Source organism: Athene cunicularia, assembly GCF_003259725.1.
Source record: "Athene cunicularia isolate RWA chromosome 4 unlocalized genomic scaffold, athCun1 chr4_part2, whole genome shotgun sequence".
NCBI lineage: Eukaryota > Metazoa > Chordata > Aves > Strigiformes > Strigidae > Athene > Athene cunicularia.
Window position 1 is genome coordinate 9746118 of NW_020799099.1, and position 22291 is coordinate 9768408.

The 22291-nt window shown below is 37.3% G+C and overlaps 1 protein-coding gene across 2 annotated transcripts in view; it reads left to right on the forward strand.

The window, feature by feature from the left end:
* Positions 1-1625: 1625 nt before the first annotated feature.
* LOC113479567 (probable bifunctional methylenetetrahydrofolate dehydrogenase/cyclohydrolase 2) overlaps positions 1626-22291 on the forward strand; it is a 49183-nt gene continuing 28517 nt past the window's right edge. For both annotated transcript variants that reach the window (XM_026847721.1, XM_026847720.1), the window contains exons 1-6: positions 1626-1648; positions 8190-8374; positions 9671-9793; positions 14897-15049; positions 15812-15919; positions 21491-21583. In XM_026847721.1, the coding sequence (XP_026703522.1) occupies positions 1641-1648; positions 8190-8374; positions 9671-9793; positions 14897-15049; positions 15812-15919; positions 21491-21583 (670 nt within the window). In that variant the 5' untranslated portion in view covers positions 1626-1640. The remainder of the gene's footprint in view (positions 1649-8189; positions 8375-9670; positions 9794-14896; positions 15050-15811; positions 15920-21490; positions 21584-22291) is intronic.

Sequence of the window (22291 nt, forward strand, 5' to 3'; positions counted from 1 at the left end):
CTCCCTCGTCCGTCGCCTCCGGGGTGGCTGCGCCAGACCCCGGCTGAGTGGCAGCTGTCCCCGGGGAAGGGGGGCTCCGCGGGGCCTGTGCCAGCCGGTGGGTGGGGTACCGGGCTGCGGCTCCGGCGGTGCTGTCCGGTGGGGGTCAAGGGGTGCGCTGAAACGGGGGAGCCCTTGCGGTGCGGCCTTCCCGGCCTCCTCTCCCGGAGGAATCGGGCGGTTCAACGTTTGTTTGCACAGAATTACTACGTGTATGTGAATTTTCTGGCATCTACGGTTATTTTTGCTGATGCCTAGTATTTTAATCTTTGCCGAAGAATATTGCTGCCTGTATGAAGGGACATGTGATGGTGACGGCCCATCCCATGACATCTCACTGCCCTCAGCAAGGCAGTGGTGTCATACCGTGGTGCTCCTTTGTTCTTGAATAAATAAATAATTAAACATACAATTTTAAAAATAAAATAAATAAAGCCCATGTGGTCACACCGTGTCTCATGTAGCACTGCAGCGGGCAGGGGTCTGCTGGTGTTTGCTGAAGGCCTGGATCCCTAGGGCCAGCAGGACTCACTCCAACGCAGCGAGGACAGGTTTCCTGACAATTGTTACCCCGTGTGTTTCATTTAACGTGCTGGCTGCGCTGAGACTCTCGTGTTGGTGTTGCGGCACAGCAACTGCGAGCGCTTGTCTGGGTGTGGATGGGAGGGTTTCGGCTCGGCTCTTGCTTGCCAGGCTTTTTATTTATACTGGAATCGTTTTAAATACTGACCTGAAAGTTTGCTCATTTCGGTAGGTCACAAGTAGCCCACATTGAAAGCATTGTCTTTGCTTTGTGTTTGCAAACATGAAAAGATTAGTAAGCTCTACTGTGACAACTGAAATAAGCATCTGACCTTCCAGATACTCTGCATATCCTCTACAACAGAGGATTCAGTTCTGCCGTTTTTGGCACAGACAGCTTTATTTCTGGAACAGTGCATACCTACTTCAGTTCTCTGCTGCTAGTAACTGTTTTTTTCCCATTCTGCAAAAAGTAGAAGCTCCTGCAATAATGATTTTACAGAGGTTTTCATGTGGTATGTGTGGGATTGAGACGATCCCATTGTGATGCCCCATATGATTTTGGGCTTTTAGTGTATAGGTTGGTCTGAAATAGCTGCTGCTGTTTCTGTTTCTGTAATGTCCTGCGAGTCACTGGATGCACTAACAAGAAAGATTCAATATGTGAATCGTTCTGTTGTAAACTCACCTAGGCTTCAGAATAAGAGTATCCATGAGTGAGTAGGATGATAGCAGAACAGGATGACATAGTAACACATAATAAATTTGTCATTAGACCTGGTCAAGTTTTTAGTGTTGTAAAATTTAAAATAATAATTCACTTTGTTTCAGTGTCTTGAATAGCTTGCTGCAGTGTAACCTTCCTGTACGGCTGATGCTTTACGTTTTCATGTGGTTCCTGTGTAATATTTCCATCACAGGACTTAAACCATCTAGATTCTAAACCTGAGAAGCATCAACATGTTATAATATTTGCCATTTTTATGATTGGTAGTTGTGGAAAATTTTCTTGTTGAAAAGACTGTGTACAACTTTCTCAAGTAAAGACTTGGAAAAGCATTACAGTGCAACTAAGGAAAATGACAAGGTATTGGAAGTTTCTCCTTAGCTATATATGTAAAACTTGCTTCTTTTTCTCCTGTGAGAATTAATTTTTTAACTGGGTGTTTTTGCTGACAAAGTTCTGAATATCAAAATAAATAATATGATAGTATTTACTGAGTTGTATTAATATTTTCTTCTTGATATTTATTTCATGTATGAAATACTAGTTGATGCATAGAAGACAAGTGACAATTGAATTCAGGAAGTCACAGATGTTTTCAAGGTGACCTTTGTTTTACTTAAATTTGTTGTTCAGGAGGTTGCTAGAATTGGAAGGTGAGCTGCATATTTTATGCAGCAGGTGTGTATGTATATGATGCTGCTTCATCTTTCCCTGATAAACTCTCAGCACCATATGTATCACACCTAGAGAAACGCTCAAAGTTTTAATGGTTGCTGAGTAAATCCAGAGTCTTTTAAAATGCGGTATGAATAGATGGTGACTATGTAGCAGAAAGCAGGTCCTTGAAGAATTGTACTTTGTAAAAATAAAACAGCTATGTTACACAAAAGGGGATGTTAATGCAACTGTTTTCTTACTTTTGGGAGGGTAATTTCTGGAGTCATGAAGGTCAGAGTAATCTTGGAAGGAGGAGAACTAGAAACTTCTCCATTTGGAATGATAAATGACAACACATTGCCACCTGCTTTGTTTCCTTTTTAGTATTTACATTTAAACCCAGGAATGGTTTTTGCTTTTTAGCCACTGGCACTTAAACAAGTCTCAGTAACTTCCTAGGTAGTAACAAGAATACCATGTTGTTGTTTTGGGTGCAGCAAAAATGTACAGACATTTGGGTTTTTCTCCAGAAGTGCTGGCAGCAGCTGTTTCTAAATATGATCATATTTAAACAAAGAGTTCTTTTCAAGAAACAGATGAACAGTGTTATGGGTGGGATGTTGATCCTGGGAGTTTGTTTGTGCTTTTAGGATTACTTTTTTTTTTTTTTCTTTCCATCTTAAAGAATTTCTTCCATATGCTGTTGGGGTGATATTTTAAAATTCTTAATGTTCTACCATCCATGTGTCTTAAAGTTTCAGCAAGTGTCTCTGAATAAATATGGTGTCTGCTGGCTTTTAGATATATTCCCCATGTGTTGAATTGTTAAACATTTCTCATGTTTGAGTATGCTGTTAAACACAACAACATGCATTTTATTAATATAACAAAACATAAATCACATGTTATTTTACTCCAGCTCTGTAGTTTCTTATAGTAAAGACAGAGTGCAAAACGGGTTTTAGACCATCTCAGAAAGTGTGGGTTTTTTTTTTTCCCAAGTGTTATTCTAGGTGTAGACGTGTTAATACCCCAGAACATGGTACAGAAAAACCCACAACTGATTGGACTTGCAGCACTTTGAAAACCAGTCCAATTTTAACATAAAACCAGAATGATTTATTGTTTTTGCAAATGACTTTGAACCACTTTCATCATGGGAAACTGACTCAACTTGTATTAAACATCAGTGTTAAACGCATTTGTGTACAGATATACATGGAAAGCTTCAAGCATATGTATTTGCAGATGATGTTGAAATGGTTTAGTTCTGGATGTTCAGGGTAGTCAGGCACAGAAAGAATTACTGCCAAAGGGTGTCAAGCTTTTATTCTCTTAATACCTAATCAAACATATTTTAATCTACTAGGGCTTCTTTTTTTCTTGCTTTGTTTTCCTCCTTCCCCGGGGAAGTTTCTTTGGAACTAAAATCACGCTTCTGTTACACGATAGATTATACATGTTTCCATGATATATTGAATTTGTACCATTGTCTTAAAAATCTAGATGAAATTGTAAATGAACTAAAACTAACAGTGATTAAGAGAAATAATAAATACTGCTGTCTTCCTAGAAAATAGAGGTAAATTACCATAACATACTTTGCTTATTTTATGTGTCAAGCGAAGTTCAAGCAACAGAAGTTGACATAGCCAAATACTAGGTCTGAGAATAAAACAATTAATTATGGTGATTAAACATAATTATTAAAATCTTTCCTAGGAAGAACAGTGTGTTGTGTTGCTGTAATGATGACCGGCTGAGTTTAATTGTCATCAAGACTGAAATAATTCATTTTAGGACATTTCTAGATAGTCTTCACTTGTATACCACGTGTTGAAGTGCTGAGGTTTCAATTTGTGTAACTGAAATGTGTACGGTTAAGTGTAAACATTAAGTGTTCTTTTTTTGATTATTATTTAATGAAGTAAAGCAGCAGAATGGTAATGCAGGAGTAGCTGCTGATTTTCAAATATCTAATAATGTAAAATAACATAATCTTTATATTCCCAATAAATTAATGTTTGATTTACCCTTGGTTTTTGCCTTGGACTTGTAAAAATTTAGGTACTGGCTGATTTAGGGCAAAATTATTTGCTATATATGAAGGTGACATAAGCTTTCAAATCTGTTTGAGAAGTTCTGCTAGGAGACATACAAGAAATAATGAACATTTCAACCTAAGTGGTGGTTCTTTGAGTAGCAATATTGACAGCTTGGTTACAGTGGTGGCATTTTCCATGCATAGTTAACCTAGTGGATACACGGAGTGCTTTTTAATAGCTCATTACTCGTTTCTGAACCATTATAAAAATTGTTAGCTGTCTTCCAAAAAAGATTTGCATTAGTGGCATCTGTAATATGACAGGCTCTTTACCTATAACTCTGTAAGATACAAAGCTGGACTTTCACACTCCTTTCTGACAATTTGGTAATTTCAGTTGCTCCATGGGTCATAGTCAGTCTCCAAAGCAAAGGCTGAAAGTTTTACCTAAAGACTTCTTTTTCCAGTACTTTGTCCTCATTGAGATTCTCCTTGAGACCTGGAGTCACTTTCATAAACATTTGCCACAAATGTACATGACATTTACCATCTCCCTTCCCAGCACCTTCAAGTTGTGAATGTAAAAAATAGAACTACTTTTGGCATTGACACCTTCCTTAACTTCTTCAAAGTATCCATGTAGCTGTTGGAATGTCAAAAGAGGGTTTTTTTAAGTAGAGCCATCCCATAACTTCTTGCTAAGATGTAATTGTGCTTGTTTTCTTCCGTGTATGTGAACTCACCTGGAATCATTTTGATCTTCTATACCTCGGCTGCCCCAGTGTATTAATTTTTCAGAGAGGTGTTAACTTGAAACATTTCTGTTTTTCAAGCAAGTTTTTGTCTTTTACAATTGACTTTCACTGAGGCTTGTAGAACTTACTGTTTGTTGTCTTCAGAAAGATCCAGGTGTTGAAGAGCCTTATCACAGTGCCTCCTGCCTAGGATATATTACATGCATTTTCTCCTAGATTATAATGTGTGTGAGGGGTTTTTTCTTTTGTGTGTGTGTTCATGGTTTTGCATTTTTAGCACTGGTTTTCTGTTCATTTGTTTTGGTTTTGATCCTTGGATGACTGACTGAGCTTGATGGGGTGAGAATGGTCAGATTTAGTGAGTCTGTGGCTAGATTTTAAGGAAGAGACATGCACTTATAAAGTTGTTTGCTTAAAGATTAGGAAAATTTAGCATTTAGAGTAAGAATAGCATAGAAATGCAATACAAATTCAATATGGATTGAAAATAATTTTTGGCCCCAAAATATTGTTAAGTCCTTGTATTCTTAAATGTATATGGTATTGCTACGCAGGCAAGCATTAATTATTTATTTGGCATAATGAGTACTTGGAAAGAACTGTCTTATGCCAAGGGCTGTGTAGCTAAAACATAAATAATGAAGATGAGAGGAAGACATCTATGAAAATGAGCACATACAGAGCAGGCCATACAGGAAAAGAATAAAACCACATCTGTTGGCTTAATTATTTTTCTTTATATATATTTAAGTCAAACAGTACAGAAACTTGTATTTGAGAAGCAGCTAAGTCTGGGGTGACATTGTGTAGTTGAGAACTGTCAGTGTTAGGTGGGTGGACTAGATGATCTTCAAGGTCTTTTCCAGCCTTGATGATTCTGTGAAGGAAACAAGTTATTAATATTTTTTATGTGCTAAGAATGTTTCTAATACTTTGCTTTCTTGACAAACAGCTGGATAAATTGTTCTCAGAAGAGTAAGGTGGTTTTTTTTTTTTAATAGTAGGCACTATGATTTTGTAAAAAAAATTGATTTTTTTTTTAAGTTATAGTGACACCAACAAGATGTCATTATAACCCATCTGGAGTCCTTGCTAAAGTATGTCAGTTAGAAATGATAGTGATGTTGAATTAATTTATTCAATTCAGAGCAGGGGTTACAATCTTTGTGTGTGTTTGTGTGTATACATGTAAAGCTCTTCACTTCAGACAAGGAAGTGAAGGATGTTTGCAGAGGGGAAACCCTCTCCTGCTCAGGCTTACTTACTAGTAAGATCAAGTAATGAGTCAGCGGTCTTTGGTTAGCAGCTGATGAACCAGGAGCATGTTTTTTCTTACAGTGCTGCACAGTTGTGCTCGTTAGGAGAGGAGTGAACTTGTCCACTAGTAACTTTAACTCTGTGTTGGTAGTTTTGCTTCTGGGGAGTTGGTGTTATTTAACTGCATCTTTACAGATATATCACATGATTGTGCCAAGAAACACTGTTAACTGTATGTATCATGTTGGGCTTCCTAGAGTTTCTTTGAGAAGATGAGAGATTCAAATAATGAAGGAGGTAGTGTAGATAAAAGCTTGAGCTGCGGTGGAATATGTTCCATGGACACATACAAGGTGAGGAGTACCTATGCTTGCTCACAGCGAGCAGACAGACAGGAAGATGGAGAAGACTCCATAAACAAGAACAACCAAGGTAAGATAAAGCTGACACTTAAAAGATCTGAATGAAATAGTACTTGAGGAAGTGCTAGTTAGTTGAGATGCACTTCATCTCTGAGCAGTTAGCTGGTGAGATGAGCATGGGAAGTTGGTAAGTGACATTAAGAGCTTTACCAGAGGGTAAGCCTTAATATTATTGTCACCAAAATGTCATTCAAGGGTGGGGGTAGGGCTTGTAAGATTAAGTAAGGAATTTGACTTCTGTTCCATTCCGCCATACCTCTAGAGCACTGTTAAGGTTTACCTTGCATGTTATTTGAAATAAACTTGTATTTTTAAATACATTTTGGGAGTTGTCATGTTACTGCTCACAAGTTGTTCATTTTTCTGGAGGGGGTGAGCAGTAGTAGAAGTCAGAGAGTTGGGTACTGTTATTTCCAATGCAGAAAAATGTATTTTCAGGTACATTTATATTCCCTATGTAGCAGGGTCCTCATAGAACAGTTCTTCAGTAACCTAAAATGTAGACTGGATTTCTTCATCTATCAGTCAGATATAGAGGTTAAGTTTGGATGATTTCTTTATGTAAAACCATAGATAGTCTGTGATTTTGTGTGGTCTTGTGGTTGTCCTGTCTTGTGTGGTTGTGGTGTCGCTGCTGCTGTTCCCTCCCCCACCTTCCTTTTTCCACACCCTTGTGCATTCAGCTTCTCTGATCATGAAGATTTTCTAAGAATGATTGAAACTGCACAGATTTCTGAAATGAGTAAAATGCGACTTGATCTTTTGTCTGCTTAAAGTTATGGTTTACAATCTTATGGAATACCATGTTTTAAACCAGATCAGTGATGTAGTTTCTTGCTCTATAGCTTTCTGTCTCTTCCTGCTTTCTCCCCTTTAAGCACCACCACCAAGCAGTAAAGTCAGTATTTAAAGGCTGCTTCTCTGGTAGAAGAGGAATTAACATCTTAGCATCTGAAAGTTATACATGCTGGAGGTTTCTTGTTTATTGGGGGGGGGCGGGGGGGGGGGATTTTCCACATCCTTGGTTGGGGTGGTGATCACAGCAATGACAAAGAGTGGGGCTGAGAAGTTCTGGGACAAGTTAAAGGCACAAGACTTTCAGTTTTCCTTTGCTTTTCTACATGGGCAGGGCAATGGTTGTGGGCCCTTCACCCAAGGAGGATGTATGTCTGCTGTATTGCTGGTTGAGGGGCAGAGGGAGGTTACTGGAAGGACTGGGAATTGAAAGGACAAAAGCAGAGAAAGCATGTTAGGCTCCTGAGTTAGTCACCACTGGCTTATATGAATTAAGTCTTATGAAAGCTGGGAAATAGTATCCTCTAGCCTTGGACAAAAGAGGTATGAATAATCTCATACCAAATAGATTCTTTGAAGGAAATTTGGGAAGGGAAGTGGGTAAAAATCTCTTAAAACAGAAAAACTTAAGGACATAGGAACATTCTCATGTTCTGTTCCCAAATACAGGAGTTGATAAATACATTCAACCTGGCTGGCGTTGCGTGTTGGGAAGGTGGGGTGTGGCAGGTGAGCTCTTCTTCTGTATGCACTGATGGCACATTCCTGTTCTTCAATTAAGAGAGTGGGGAAGCACTTCTTTCCACAGGTGGATTTGTAGCACGGTAGTGTTTTTCAAAAAATGTTTGAAATACTAGCAAATTAAGTAATCAAAGGATTTGCAGGTATTTAACGTGGTAGAACACACACTTAGAAGTATCTTGTTGATGAAATTTTAGACCTAAATATTGTGTATCTTTTTGTCTTTATAGTGATGAAGCAACCATTATCTCAGGGACAAAGCTTGCTAAACAAGTTTTGAAAGAAGTTCAAAGGGATGTAGAATCGTGGATATCCTCTGGAAACAAGAGACCTCATCTCACTGTCATATTAGTAGGAGACAATCCAGCTAGTCATATCTATGTCAGAAACAAGATAAAAGCAGCTGCAGCTGTAGGTATGTGGTACATAGCATGATGATCCTTTGGTAAGCACAAGATACTGTTATTTAAAAATAACAACTAAAAAAAGGGGGACAGATGGACCCCTTTGTGTCTGAATTTAATTTTGCACTGTTTTCTTCCTTCTCTGATGAAATTAAAGAAGTAGCTTTAATGACACATCACTGGTAGATTTAAGTTCAATTTGGTGTCTTAAGATGTTGTTAAGAAACAGTTTGCATCCTTAGTGCTAGAAATTGGAAACTAAAGGAGAACGTTGGGAAAGCTTTTTGACAGTTAAACGTCTTAACTGGCTTTGAGAGGCTTGGTGAATAACGATAATCAGAGAATATACATCAGTTTGTAGTTGTTTCTGCAACTTCTGATTATTTTTGAATGTGAAATATTTGCTTAAAAGCTTGTCTCCTCAGTACCTGTTAGATTCCTGCTTTCATATGTGAATTTTTCAGCCCACCTCCAACTGTGGTAGCAAATCCCACTACCCCAGAATTGATGTGAACAGTGATTAAGTAACTGGCTTCACAGAAAGATATGGAGAAAGAGCCTTTTCTTCATAATGTCAATAATTTCTTCATAATGTCAATCTTCATGTGCATCTGCTGTATCTCATGGAATATCTTTCCTGTTGAATGCTTTAGGTCCACAGTAGAGCCAGGCAAGCCAATCCAAAACTAAGTCTTCACAGTTCTGAATATGAAGGGCAAAATTTCAGACATAATGAAATCAAACAGTAAAGCTAAGTGACTGAGTATCCAGGATAAAGCCCAGTCACTACAAAATCTCATCTCCAAATGAGAGAGGATCATAGCCTAAACAGGGAACTTAAATCTTGTTGCTGTCAGTGAAACTGCAATCTTGTGAAGTAACTTGAAAAATTTTCCTTTCTAACAATGAGTTTTGTTACACAGAAGTAGAAGAGCTCTCAGATAAAATGCCAGTAGTGCTCATGTAGCTTTATCTGTTTAGTTTTAGTCGTAATTCTCAAGAACACATTTGCAGAAAAGTTACATTTTTTATTTTCCAAATATTTCTAAACTTGTTTAATTTTGGAGCTACTATGCCCAACTATAGATTTATATTTTTTTCCTGTATGTTTCATTGTAAGATTGTATTTGACTTCTAGAAATACAGCATTAAAGATCAGGCAACAAAAGCATCATTTTTAGCAGGTCCTACATGGTTACTTAAGACAGTTGTTAATCATCGGACAGATTTTTAGTCAAAATTGCTAAGCTGTCCATAGATAAATTTCCTGATACTAATATATGTCTTCTGTTTTTGATTTTTATCAGGCATTTCTAGTGAGATCATACTGAGGCCTAAAGATGTTTCTCAGGAAGAACTCTTAGATATGACCGTAAAACTGAACAAGGATTCAACAGTTACTGGTTTGTTAGTTCAGCTACCTCTCCCAGGTAGGTGACATCTTTTGTCCCAATCCTCATGTACAGTCAATCTACAAGGAAAGAGTTTGACAATTTTGGGTTGCAAGTATATCTTAGTGACATAAGAAGCTCTTGAAAGTTGAGATGTTAAAATCTTTGTTGTATGCTAGCCTGCAGTTCATTTTAAACCAAAATGCAAACTAAATCATGAGAATCATTTCATATTGTCAACCTTGCCTCTTTTATAAAAGTCAGAATGCTATCTCGAGGAATTTCCCTACACACACACACACTTTATCCAGTTGATTTCACTTTTTTATTTTGTTTTTTAACATGTGGCACTGTTTTGCCTTGAACTCCAAGACCTTTGCCATATTTTCATCTCCTATATCATGCCAAGTTATGTTATCTAACCTACAATGCTGCAGCCTTTTTCCCTGTGATTCAAAGTTTTGCCTATAAACATTTGTTTATGTTTTCTGTGCTGACCCTAATGTTCCAGGTGAGCTTTCTGTTAAGGTCCTTAAAAGCCTCTATTCTTGTTTGTTATTTCCCTTATCCTAATTTACAATAAAATCTCACTATCACTTGGCAGTAGCTGACAAAATGCTATTTTGGCAGTGATAAAACCTGCAGTTTTCATCTAAATCTTTGTAAGTCAACTTAGTTAAACCACTATATGTTTCCTAGTGGGGAGGTGCCTCAATTACTAGAGTCATTGTAGTAAATTGACTGGCATGTTGGGTTTCCCCCGTCTCTGTGTTTCCAAACATTGTCTTTTAACATACATTTATCCTGTATGCTGTGAAGGGCAGGAGCTGCCTTTTTGACATGTACAGGCATGATTTCTAGCACTAGCTAAGACTCCAGGGGTTACTGTTTATAAGTGTCTCTGATGATAATGAAGTTGATGCTTTGTTTCCAGCTAAGCTCTTTGTTTTTCCACTCTTATTCCTAGTCTTGGTCCTCACTTTCAGACAGTTCTTGCTAGGTTTATTTTGTGCTTATGAAACAGCAAAAATTGGGGCAGGTGCTGGCTGTTACAGAGGAAGAGATTCTTTGTATTTTTAATAAACATCAGCGTTTGTTAAACTTCGTATTATGTGAAAGCTAACTGAAATCGGCCACTTACTGAAGTAAATTGGCCACAAGGTGGAAGTATAACACAGGTAAGGAGAGTGAAATCTTGAACAGCAATGGAGGAACTCTGGCAGCTGATGGAATGTGATCGCTTTACTTTGAACAAACATCTCTTCCACTACGAACAGATTAGGGTAACAGGTAATGTAACAAATTTTCATTTCAGTAGTAAGAACTCATGCAAAAGATGGAGCACTGACAGCCTAGGGATGGAGATCTTTGTTAAATACTTCAGACAAAGGAAACGGACTCATCCACTGGACTCCCAATCCGTTGTTGTGTTCCCCAGAAATGAGGTGTCATGTGTCACTTGTCTTGCTTGTGTGGGTACTCGGTAAAATTTTTAGGTACTGCTTGCAGAAATGTATTTTTTTGAGGAGAATGTAAGATCATTACAGTCTGGTCTTGAGCTGTCTGCCTTTGTCAATACATAGTTCAACAACAGACCTAAGTCTTGAAACTTAGTGAATTTAAACCTGTTTAACTTCTGAAAAGAAAAAAACCCTGAAGATAATTCTAGCTGTGTCAATTCAAACGTCTGATGCTAGTACACTAAAGTAATTGGTTGAAGATCCCTCTCAAGAACTTTGGTATCTCAAGAACTACCTGAAGACGAATTAGCTGCCTTCTGAACTATAAAACTTGTAGTTTGAGGCCTGGCTCTTGCCTGCTTTAGTAAAAACTTTAGAGTAATTTAATCATTAGCAGAACATTTTCAATATTGCATTGTCTTTATAGTAAAGTTAAATACTCAAGTTATCATGAACTGAAAATGTTCAGGAAGTTCTTTCCATAATAGATGTCAGATACAAGTGATTACTGAATTATTATTTTTTCTCCCAGAAGAACTTCAGACACAGACAGAAAGCTGTGAGCTCATTTTTCAAAATACTTTTGATTTGCATTGTAATGTAAGAAGACAAAACCTAGAAGTTGTGAAAACTTTATCAGTGGAGGCTGTTTATTCCAGAGTTGAGGTTGTTATGTGGGGTTCTAGGTTTTTTGTAGTGAACCACACACAGGTGTGGCTTTTGATCAACATTGGGATAAAAATAGAATCAGAAAACAGCTTTGTTCTCTTTCACTTTTGTGAGCTGGAGCAACTTAACTTTGAGGATTGTCATCTTTGCCTGAGGAAAACTTCCTTTCTATGCACCTTTTTGAGTGCATTACTTCTGATGTGGTAGAGTTTTGTAGAGAGTTTCGTGTATCTTTTTTTTTTAATTGCCTGGAAGATAGCTATGTAATGTTAGGTATTTATTTGAGATAGAATATGAAAACCTCAAAATTTTCTTAGTTGTAAGCAGCAAAGGAGTATGAGACACATGAGCACAAACATGATATCCTTCTGTTCTGAAAGTCTGTGCCAGCCTAAGTGCAGCCTGGTTTGATGGAACTGACTTACACTGAGACACTGCTATCATTTTAGCTTCTCAAAGTTAATTCCAGGGAGCTCATTGCTGCTGCTGAACAGCTTCCTTCTTGCTCTGTGTCTGTATTTTTTGATGCATATGGCATGTTTTTGAATCGCTTTTGTGCTATGTTTTTATTTTCATCAGTCTCCCCTTTTGAAAATCAGACTTTAGTTTTTGTATGTCAAGGTTAGAGGCACATGTGTATTGCGTAAACAAGGGTTTACATGTGTGTATGTCAGAGTAGCTGGGCAAATGATGCCTGGTGTCGTCTTGCAAGTTTGGTTAACAAGTGAAAGATGAGTGCAGAGAGGAGCTTGGAATCACAGCAGGTATGGTTATCAGTTGAGAGGAGGTTAAGGATGTTCTATGAGACTGACAGTACCGTACTTAAGAAATGACTTTGTTCTTCTGGAAAGAAATGAGGCTACCTGCAGTCAAGTGGAAACAAACCAAGAAAATACATTTCTTGAGGCAAATAAAATCTCCTCATTAAGGAACATAGTAACTGTCTATACAGTTTGAATTGCTTTTGTTTGTTTGTTTGTGGGTGGCCTGCCCAAGGTAGTGTTTTAAAGTGTCTCTGAGGAAGGGAAAGTGTCCACATCCTCTTTTCTCAGGCCCATGTCAGCCTACTTCTCCCACATACAGCTATGCAGCTGCATTTCTTTCCAGTACTGTGTGCCCTTTTCTGAAATGCTGCAAATCGGTTTTGAGTGTGTGTGGGGAAATCCATGTAAAGCATGATTTCTTTCCCTTTTACATTAATGTATGTACTATCTGTCTATTTCTGGGAAGCTGAAGACAGACAGCAATGAGGAGTTATGTCAGAGCAGTGTTCTGTCCTATCCTAGGCACAAGGAAAAACATAGCTGCCAAGTTTTTGTTTGATGAACAAACAACTTGCCTAAGGTTAACAAGTTTTCTTCTGCAAAAACTGTTCAATAGGTTACTGCAAATTTCTTTCTTATTTGTTTTTTTTATTCCCCAAGTTGACATAAAAACAAAATTATGGTTGCCCTCAATCTGGATTAGGCTAGTTTGACTTCTAAGAGACTCTTTCATCAATGGACTTAACATCTTAATTCCACAGACCTTTCTCATTAGGATTCAGAGGGAAACCTTCTCCCATCAGAAAATGGAGAATTAAATCATAAATCATGACAGTCTGGTTTAACTCTAGGGGTTTTTTTTTAATTAAAAATCTTTTAACAAGAGATTACCACATTTTAGGTTTTATAACATGCATAATATCTTTTCATTAACTAGCTCCTTTTAATGCAAAATCACAAAATACTTCAGTAGAGCTAGTTGACTACTAAATTCAGACATTCAATATAGGTCTATAAAATATTTTTACTGGGAATGTCTGAATTTTGTCATCAACACTCATTTCCCTTTATTTGACTTTTCAAAATATGCTGTTACGCTCCCTGAATTGGACTTTGCGATATATTGCCTTACAATTGCAGAGTTCTGTTAGGGATCTAGCCTAGAATAAGCATTGTAACATTATATAAAAGTTGCAAAAAACAGTAATTCTGGGATGGAAGTAAAGCTGGAAGTGTAATCCTGGAAGTGATTTGGGACTTTATTGATGCAATAGACTAAAATGTCCCTGCTCAGGGGGGTTAGACTAGATGACCTCTCAAGGTCTCTTCTAACCCAAGCTATTTTATGAGTTAAAAATTATGACTGAGGTACCACTGGGTAAATATATTTATTAAACAAAAGTTTGCTTTCTGGGTCAGTATGGGGATGTTTTATAGAGCTATTCCTCTGGACTGTCTTGGGTTTGTAACTTTTGCTGAGCTAGGACTGGCTAATGCTTTTTTTTTTTTTTTTCATAATCAGTAGCAGTGTTTATTCAGTATAAGCTTTAAGTGGTTGCAGACCTATCTCATACCAATAGTGCATATGAAAAATGTTCATTGCAAATAGATATAAATAATAAATTATGTGCAGGTTATTGTCATTTAAGCCATTCTTAAGGTTTCGAGCTCATCAATATCAAACAGTTTTATGCGTTCTCAGAGTTTTCTGATTAAGTACGTTTTGGCCCTACTGATTAGAAAATTACTAGAAACAGTTGTATTGTTGGAAAATGGAAGATAGACCTGCAAAGTTATTTCAGCTGAGGGTTTCCTTACACTTGTTTAAAACTTAGGTCATGTATCCTTTGTGATCTGAGACAGGTAACATGCACAATAACTTTTCTTCTATGATTATTTTTTTTAACCACTTGATAGTTAACAATTCCACAATGCAGAAGTGACTCTGAAGTGTCTTGCTTAAACATTTATTTTTATAGTTACTAAGTCATATTTCTCAGCTGAGTATTGGCCTCTCATATTTTGGCTGAATCTGTCATAAACTGAATCATTTAATTTTCAGTATATGACTTTAAAAAGTGAGGTTGTAACTGCTGCCTTTAGAGGGGGAGTGTAGTTTATTCATAATGAATACTAATAATTACCCTGGCTAGACCAAACCTGTGTGTTTCTCTGTGTAATGATTCAGATAGTATTGATGACACCTGACAAGTGAAAGAACTGTAATTTGAAAGCAATGTGTTTCCTAGATCACATAGATGAACGAACAGTTTGTAATGCTATTGCACCTGAAAAGGATGTGGATGGATTTCATATTATGAATATCGGACGTCTGTGTCTTGATCAGCCTTCTATAATACCTGCCACTGCTGCTGCCGTGTGGGAAATGATAAAAAGGACAGGTAAGAAACTGAACTGTATTGAAACTCTTTTTATCTTGGAAGATGAATGAAGGATAGTTAGGTGTGAGTTAAAAGGTATGGGTTATCTAAAAGTATTGGGCTGACTGAATTTAAAGGATTAATCTAAATAAAAAGGAGGTGCCAAATAGATGAGATCTTTTGCCAGTAACATAGCTATTAAGTGTAGACAGTAGTCCACATAGAATACTTGGCGAAACACTTTGGTAACCTATTTTCGGCATTTCATAATGTTGCAAGGAACTTTCTGTGATATTGCTGATCCCCTCCTGATCGTTTATCAAATAGAAGATTGGAATGCATAAATTCTTATGGGGGAAGGGAAGAAACAAGAACAAAAATGGGAACATTTAATTCAGTACTAGAAGAGGAAAAGAATGCATATGTATTTCATACTTGTCATTTTGTAAGTATAATGCATGTGTTCTAATTGGTGGATATAAGAGCTTCTATCTCCCTTTCTGGTCAGAAAAAACAAATTAAGTCCCTCTGGATGGTGATTCAGATGATCTGAATGAGTTACCAATTTTGTTTCTCTAAGGTGAAAGCTGAAAGTTGTTTTGTGGATTCATCCTTCAAGTTAATCCTTGTGGATTTTCAAGTCATGTTGAAGTCAGCAGTCCACAGCAGCAAATAATTATATCTGAGGGACTGAGAAGAAGGGTTTAGGGATACAGAAATAGCGGAATACTTTTTTTTTTGATTATTTTTGGTTTTGTTTGCTGCTTTTTTTTCCCCTATAAGGAATACAAACATTTGGAAAAAATGTTGTTGTAGCTGGAAGATCTAAGAATGTTGGAATGCCTATTTCAATGCTTTTACATACTGATGGAGAGCATGAAAGGCCTGGAGGTAAGTCAAAGTATGTTGTTTTAATGTTTCCATTTGTGAAATCATTAAAATAAAGCTGACCAGAGGATTCAGATAAAAAGGGAAAGCTTTTGTCTCTTGTACAATATTGGCAACCAGAGGAAGGAAAAACTTGCTATATGTAGTTCCTGATGTGTTCTCAGGAGAGCAGTTTCTGGGCTTGACAACTTCTGGTGTGTTGTCATCATTTTGTCCTCCATTGAACAGCTACTCTTTAAACACAATTATCACTGAATGATGTGGCCTTAAAGAGCTACAGAGGTTCATGTGATGTTTATACAAAGTAATATAGCTATATGCCTTATACTCATGTTTATGTAATATTAATTTAAAGTTTTTCATACACAAACACACACACACACACATATATATATATACCTACACATATATATACATATATATAAATATATTACACTATTCTTGTGTTGTGCTGCATTATTTAGGTGGTGACTATGAAAATATCCGAATGGCCAACAAGTAACTTTTCAGTGCGAGCTCTATGATATTACATGTTGGCCTGGGGGATTTTTTTGCAGTGCAGTTTCCCCCTGGAAATTGGGTGTTGTAATGGAAATATTTTAAAGTAATTCTAATTATAGAAGCATGCATGTGCTGCTGTAATTGTGCTGTAGAAAGAAAAACAAATATAATTTCAATAGAATACTGTCCTTTTGCAACTTCATTTTGATGTTAGAAACTGCCACAGTGATGTGCGCAAATGAGGTAAACATGAATGTTTAGTCCCAGGCTTATTTAATAGGAGTGGAGTGAAATCTGTTATTAATATAATAAAACACTAAAAGCTTCTTACTAATCATAGAGTTGGTTTTTCCATTCAGCCTCTGTGGGAAAGTTGCTATTTGAAATTTCTCTCAGTGCTGGAATTGTAATTACCATCAGTGCATAGTTCTGGTCTCTTCCCCATTCCCATGAAAATTAGTAGCATTTTTGCAATTTGCTGCAAATAGTGGGTTATATATATTACTGGCAGTGCAGTTTGATGTTTGAAATGGGCTTTATACAACACAGAGTTATGTTGCAAACTACTTGCATGTTTCCCAGTTGGAAATGAGGAGACTTAGTGACCCACGATTCTTTCATCAACTTATTACAAAACTTATAGTAGTTACATGGATGTTTTTTTAGCTGTAACTAAATACTGTTTTGTAGCTTTAAGCTTTTCAGTTAGTTGGATTTGTGGCTCAGTTTTGTTCACTTGCATCCTGGGTTTGTAGTTCTTATCTGCCTGCTTGGAAGTATGACTTGTTTTGGGGGGCTAGTCCATGAGTTTGTTGGCCTGTGAAGGAACTTTGTGCTTCACAATCAAGTGTGTATTCTCAGATTCCAGACATACTACGCACTACTTCACTGGCAGCACTATTTCCTGGCATTGTTATTGATGCTACGTATGTCAAGTACTGTACGTAGGGACAGAATATCGTTTGGATATTCCCTTACTGACAATGATGCTGGAATCTAGATGTAGAAAGAGTTACCTCATTGAAGTTATCTTTGCTTATTCTGAAGAAAGGGATTTATTTTTAAAGTTATTTTTCTTGTTTTCCAATCTGCCAAGTGGCAGCATACACTATAAAGCAGTGGGCAATGAGGGGAAAAAAAAGAGGAACATTTGCCTTTCTTTCACAATAAATTATCATTAAGTATGTATTTGTCATGTGCATGGTGAAAAATGCTTTCATAGTTGTGGTAGTCAAGTGTAGTTTTTATTCCTGACTCACAGACTGGGCTGTCCTTTAAGGTCTGGTTGGCCTTCTGTAGTTAGCTTTCTGCTCTGCTCTGCTCTAAGCAACAAGAGGCCAGCCTGGACAGCATGTGGAAGGGAAGGCAGGCTAGGCGGTGGCTTCAGCTTTACCTCAATGCTATCAGAATTTCTGAATGTATCATGACAGAAGAAACTGAAGGCAGTTGAGAAAGCTGAGATAGACAATGAAAGAGAAATCATAAAGCTAAAGTATAATAAGATAAAGGAGGTGGAACTAAAGGAAATGTGAACATAATAAAAATAATAGCTTAAATGGAATACTTTTTTCCACCTGTTTTCTTAGCAGGTAATAGCAGGGCAAAAATTGTGCATTATGATCAGAGACAGCAGTCAGGAGTCGTCAGGTAAGGTAGCTTTGCCAAGTGTGATAAGGTTCTAGGTGAAGTGTGTTTTGGAGTTGAAAATCACATGTCAGAGATGCTACTTTTATATTTTACCAAAGGCAGGCTTTCATCTGGAGCAAGTGTTTAGAAAAATTTTAACCTGTTAATACAAATGAAGTATTTATTCTTTCTTTTTAGACAAGACCTACAGTTAAGTGCTGAAAAAGAACTTTATCATGTTATCAGTCAGAATAGGGTTTTATCAGCAAATGGGTTGATGTGATTAAATAATTTTTATTGAGAAATGATTCAAAGGGGGGAAGTGATACTATTTTTTTTCTTTTGTTTTTGTTGTAGGTTTAGTTGGTATTTTACAGATTATGAACAAAACTGGAAAACTGCCCATCTATCTTAATCTGTGATGTATGTAGAAACTGTAATGTCCTGCAGGTGGCAATATCTGATCAGATGGGAAGCTAACTAAACCCTTCCAAAACAAATTGTGTTTTCTGTAGGCAGGTCAAGAGACTATCTCTGTTTTATAAGCTAGTGAATTGACTCAGCAGTATCATGCAGAATCTTAATTGCTAAATATATTCCTCTTCTTTCAGCAGAAGTAGCAGTGTAAAAATAGTTGTTTGTTTTCTGTTTTGGCATGATCACAAATAAATGGAAAACCTTCCTTTTCTGAGGTGTCTGTAAGCTTCTGGACTGCTATTCTGAAGGTAGGGTTTTTGTTTGTTTTGGTTTGTTTTTCTTTCCTCTTCCGTTTTGGTAGTGAGAGCAATTACTTGGTTTCAGGAGCTGACTACAGACACATTCCAATCTTGATGGGAAAATAACACTGATTTTATTTCTCAGAAGGTGTGAATATTTCTAACTTTGAGTTTTATCCATTGGTTTTTCTCAGGCTCTCTGTTGCAAACAGCATAAGAGGTCAGAAGAATCTCATTATGTGTATGTTTTTGGAAGTAATGGTTGTGATGTTGGGCAAGACATCCTTCTTTTGCTTAAAATAGATATCAGAAGACTCCTCTATTTTATTCAAGCCTTTCTTTCCAGAATCCAGTGATAAGTCTATTTGCCCTTCATGTGTGAAGGATGGCCCTTCAGAGAATCCCTAAGTTTTAGTGTGACTGATAGAGCATTAGCCTGGAAAAGGAAGGTTTGTCACATCAAAGAATGGGCATGGTTCTTCTGCAGGGGGCAAAGTGATTTGTTAATAATATAATATAATTATTAATATAATTTGGAGAATGAGGCCTCCAAAGAAAGAAAACTTTGACCATCTCTACAGCCTGTATGCTGCTCACTCAAGTATGTATGTGGCCTACATATAAACAAATCAGCAGCTGAGGACATGCCGCTTTAGATTAGCAAAATGAGGAGTATCAATGAGTGATACTTAGGTCCTGTCCCAATTATTTTGTCTGAGTTGTTATTTCATGATCCCAAAGGTATTCAAGGAAGGAAGCTGAAGGAATCTTGACATGAAGGCTTTATGTATTGGCTTTTTAGTTTTTAAGACTATTAGCTGTCTAAGCTCTAAAGGCACTTAAATTCATGGGAAGTTGGTGAGAGACTTCTAAATTCTGGCAGTTCCACTTATTTCATGGAATTGCTTATGCACATCTCTACTTTTCTGTTCTCATTATGTGAAAATGTCTTGATCTGCCTCTCTTTAGGAGACGATGTGCATTGTAGACACTGAAGGAGAAGATGAGGGAAAAGAGCAGAGAAGTGAGAGCACAGACAGGTTGAAGATGAGATGCTTGAATAAGAGAGTTAATGAGATGAGAGGCACAGATTACATCAGTCAGACACATTCCAGAAGGAGAAACAGATGTGGTGGTAACATCTGAGATGGCAAATACTTTGAGTTTAATGATTAATAATGTGGTTTAGGAGTCTATGATGAGTGGAAGGTGAAGATGGGGGGATGTAACACCTGAACACTGTACAGTACAATAGTTGACGGTGAGAGTGTTGGGAGGAATCTCCTTTGATAGCTGTTATCATTGCTGTTTTCTTGGACAGTCCTTGAGGGATCACTATACTTCCTGTTAGATGCAGTATGAGACTTCAGTCCCTATCCCCAATTCATTTTGTGTGTAGTGGTCTCTCCTTGGTATTTCCATCAAAGATGCACAAGGTTTTTCATGTCTTACTAGGAGGGTTTATTTGTAGGTTCTTGCCAAGAAATATAGATACATGCAGAAGCAGGTCCCAGAGCTTTTGAGTTTGCCCAAAAGGATGTGTGCATCTATTTGTGATAACTTCAAACACTTCCTACTCTGGTGTGAAGTAAGGCTTCAGCTGGTTTTATCTTATTGGGAGACAGAAGAGATAGTAGGACACCTGCAAAAATTTGAGTACCTTTTTGTCCAGTCTTTTCCATTCCTGTTGTTGCACTTGAGCTCCATAAAATGATGACTTGGAATGCTTTGAGTGTGTGGAAAAATATATGCATTGGATGTATTGATTCCTTAGGTGTCTACGATGATAAACCTTTTCAGATCCATTCAAATGGAATTTTGTAAATACTGATGCTGCTGTTGATTGTTCCGTGTGTCTGTTCCAAAATGCCTCTCCTTGATGAAATCTGGTAGTGTTCCAGTCAAGAGAGGGATTTTGCTGTCTGACCCTTGCATGCAGTTATGGCAGGGTTTCTAAGCAAAGACCCTAGGCCCAGGAGTATCCTTGTTTTCCTACACTCATTCCCTACACAGTCACGCCCTACAAAGAGCTTCAGTTGTTGTCATCTGTTGTTGGCCAGATTATCAGCAGTGTTAATTCTTGAGAGAGGGAATATCTGTAAGAAATAGTGCCACTTCACTGAACTTGAATTACCCATTCTTTCTTGAGCACTCAAAATCTGTCACAAAAACAGGCCAAAAACTAAACTTTGACTTGAGGGAAACGTGGTCAGGTCACAGGTGCAGGGAAGACTGTTGTCTTCCTTCCTGTCTAGACAACAATGTCAAGGGAAGCATCTAGGAAGCTTCAGGACAGATGAATAACAAATGTGGTTGAGGACAGAGATCTGAGCGTTGTGATCTTGTACTTGAAACTTTAGTTTGTGACAGACATCTGAATCTTACGGCACAGTACACAGATCATGCTTAATGAGGTAGACGCTGGATTCCATGCTGGGTTTACTGTGTAATTCCACTAAACATAATGAAGTCAATTAAGGAATAAGTTAGTCCATAGTGTATAAATTAATTCATCCTGTGAGAATTTTTAAGAATAAACATTTTTTCATATGTGTGAACAGCAAGTGTTATGAGTGTTTTGCTTATGCTGAAATAAATGATGCATCCCAAGACAAATCTGATGATAATTTGTACTGTTGTTAACGTACCAAATTCAGTCATTTTTGCCTGAAAGCAAATGCTATACAGGCGTTGTATACGTGACAATTAATTGATAATCTCTTACTTTCAGGTGATGCTACGGTGACCATTACTCACAGATACACACCAAAAGAGCAGCTCAAGATCCATACACAACTTGCTGACATTGTAATAGTAGCTGCAGGTAATACCAGTTGTTGTTAATACTCTAATCGCAACATTTAAAACCTAAAAAGTAGACTTTGGTGTCTGTGTTGGTGGCATGACTAGCTATTTCACGTTTCACCAAATAATTGGTGCTCGTGCTTGCTGAGGGTGTTGCATTAAGTAGGATTTCTTGTTGTAAGAAGGGCAGGTGATTTGGCTCTTTGTTCTTGCCCTTCACATTTGCAGACTCATAAACTGTTTCTCGTCACATGTGACACCTTTCCCTTAGGGAGACTTTAGAGTGAACTCAAGATTGGGAACCAGTCAGTGCATAGTTTATACAGGTATAATTATGTAAATTAAAACATTCTCTGTGCAGTTCAAAAATCATGAGTCATTTAAATTTTGACAGGAGGGTTTCTTTAAATCAGCTGGAGGCTGCATTCATAAAACAATGCTATCATTCCCTCGCTGTTGGAATTAAGGGCAACCTTGCCAAATGAAGTTTTGGTAGCATGTTATTAATGGATTAATTTATTTTTTTTTCTTTTACAGTTGTCATGTAAAAAGGAAGAGAATGGTAATTGCCTAGAGGAGGGGGTCTGAAAGATCAGTGTCTATATTCTTAAAGCAATGTAGAGTGAAATACTTGCAGTTTGACTAGTCTAGAACAAAGAAACAAGCAGAATTCTGCTTCTGAGCAACCTCTGATGTTTGTTTATGGATATTATAAATAGAAATATAA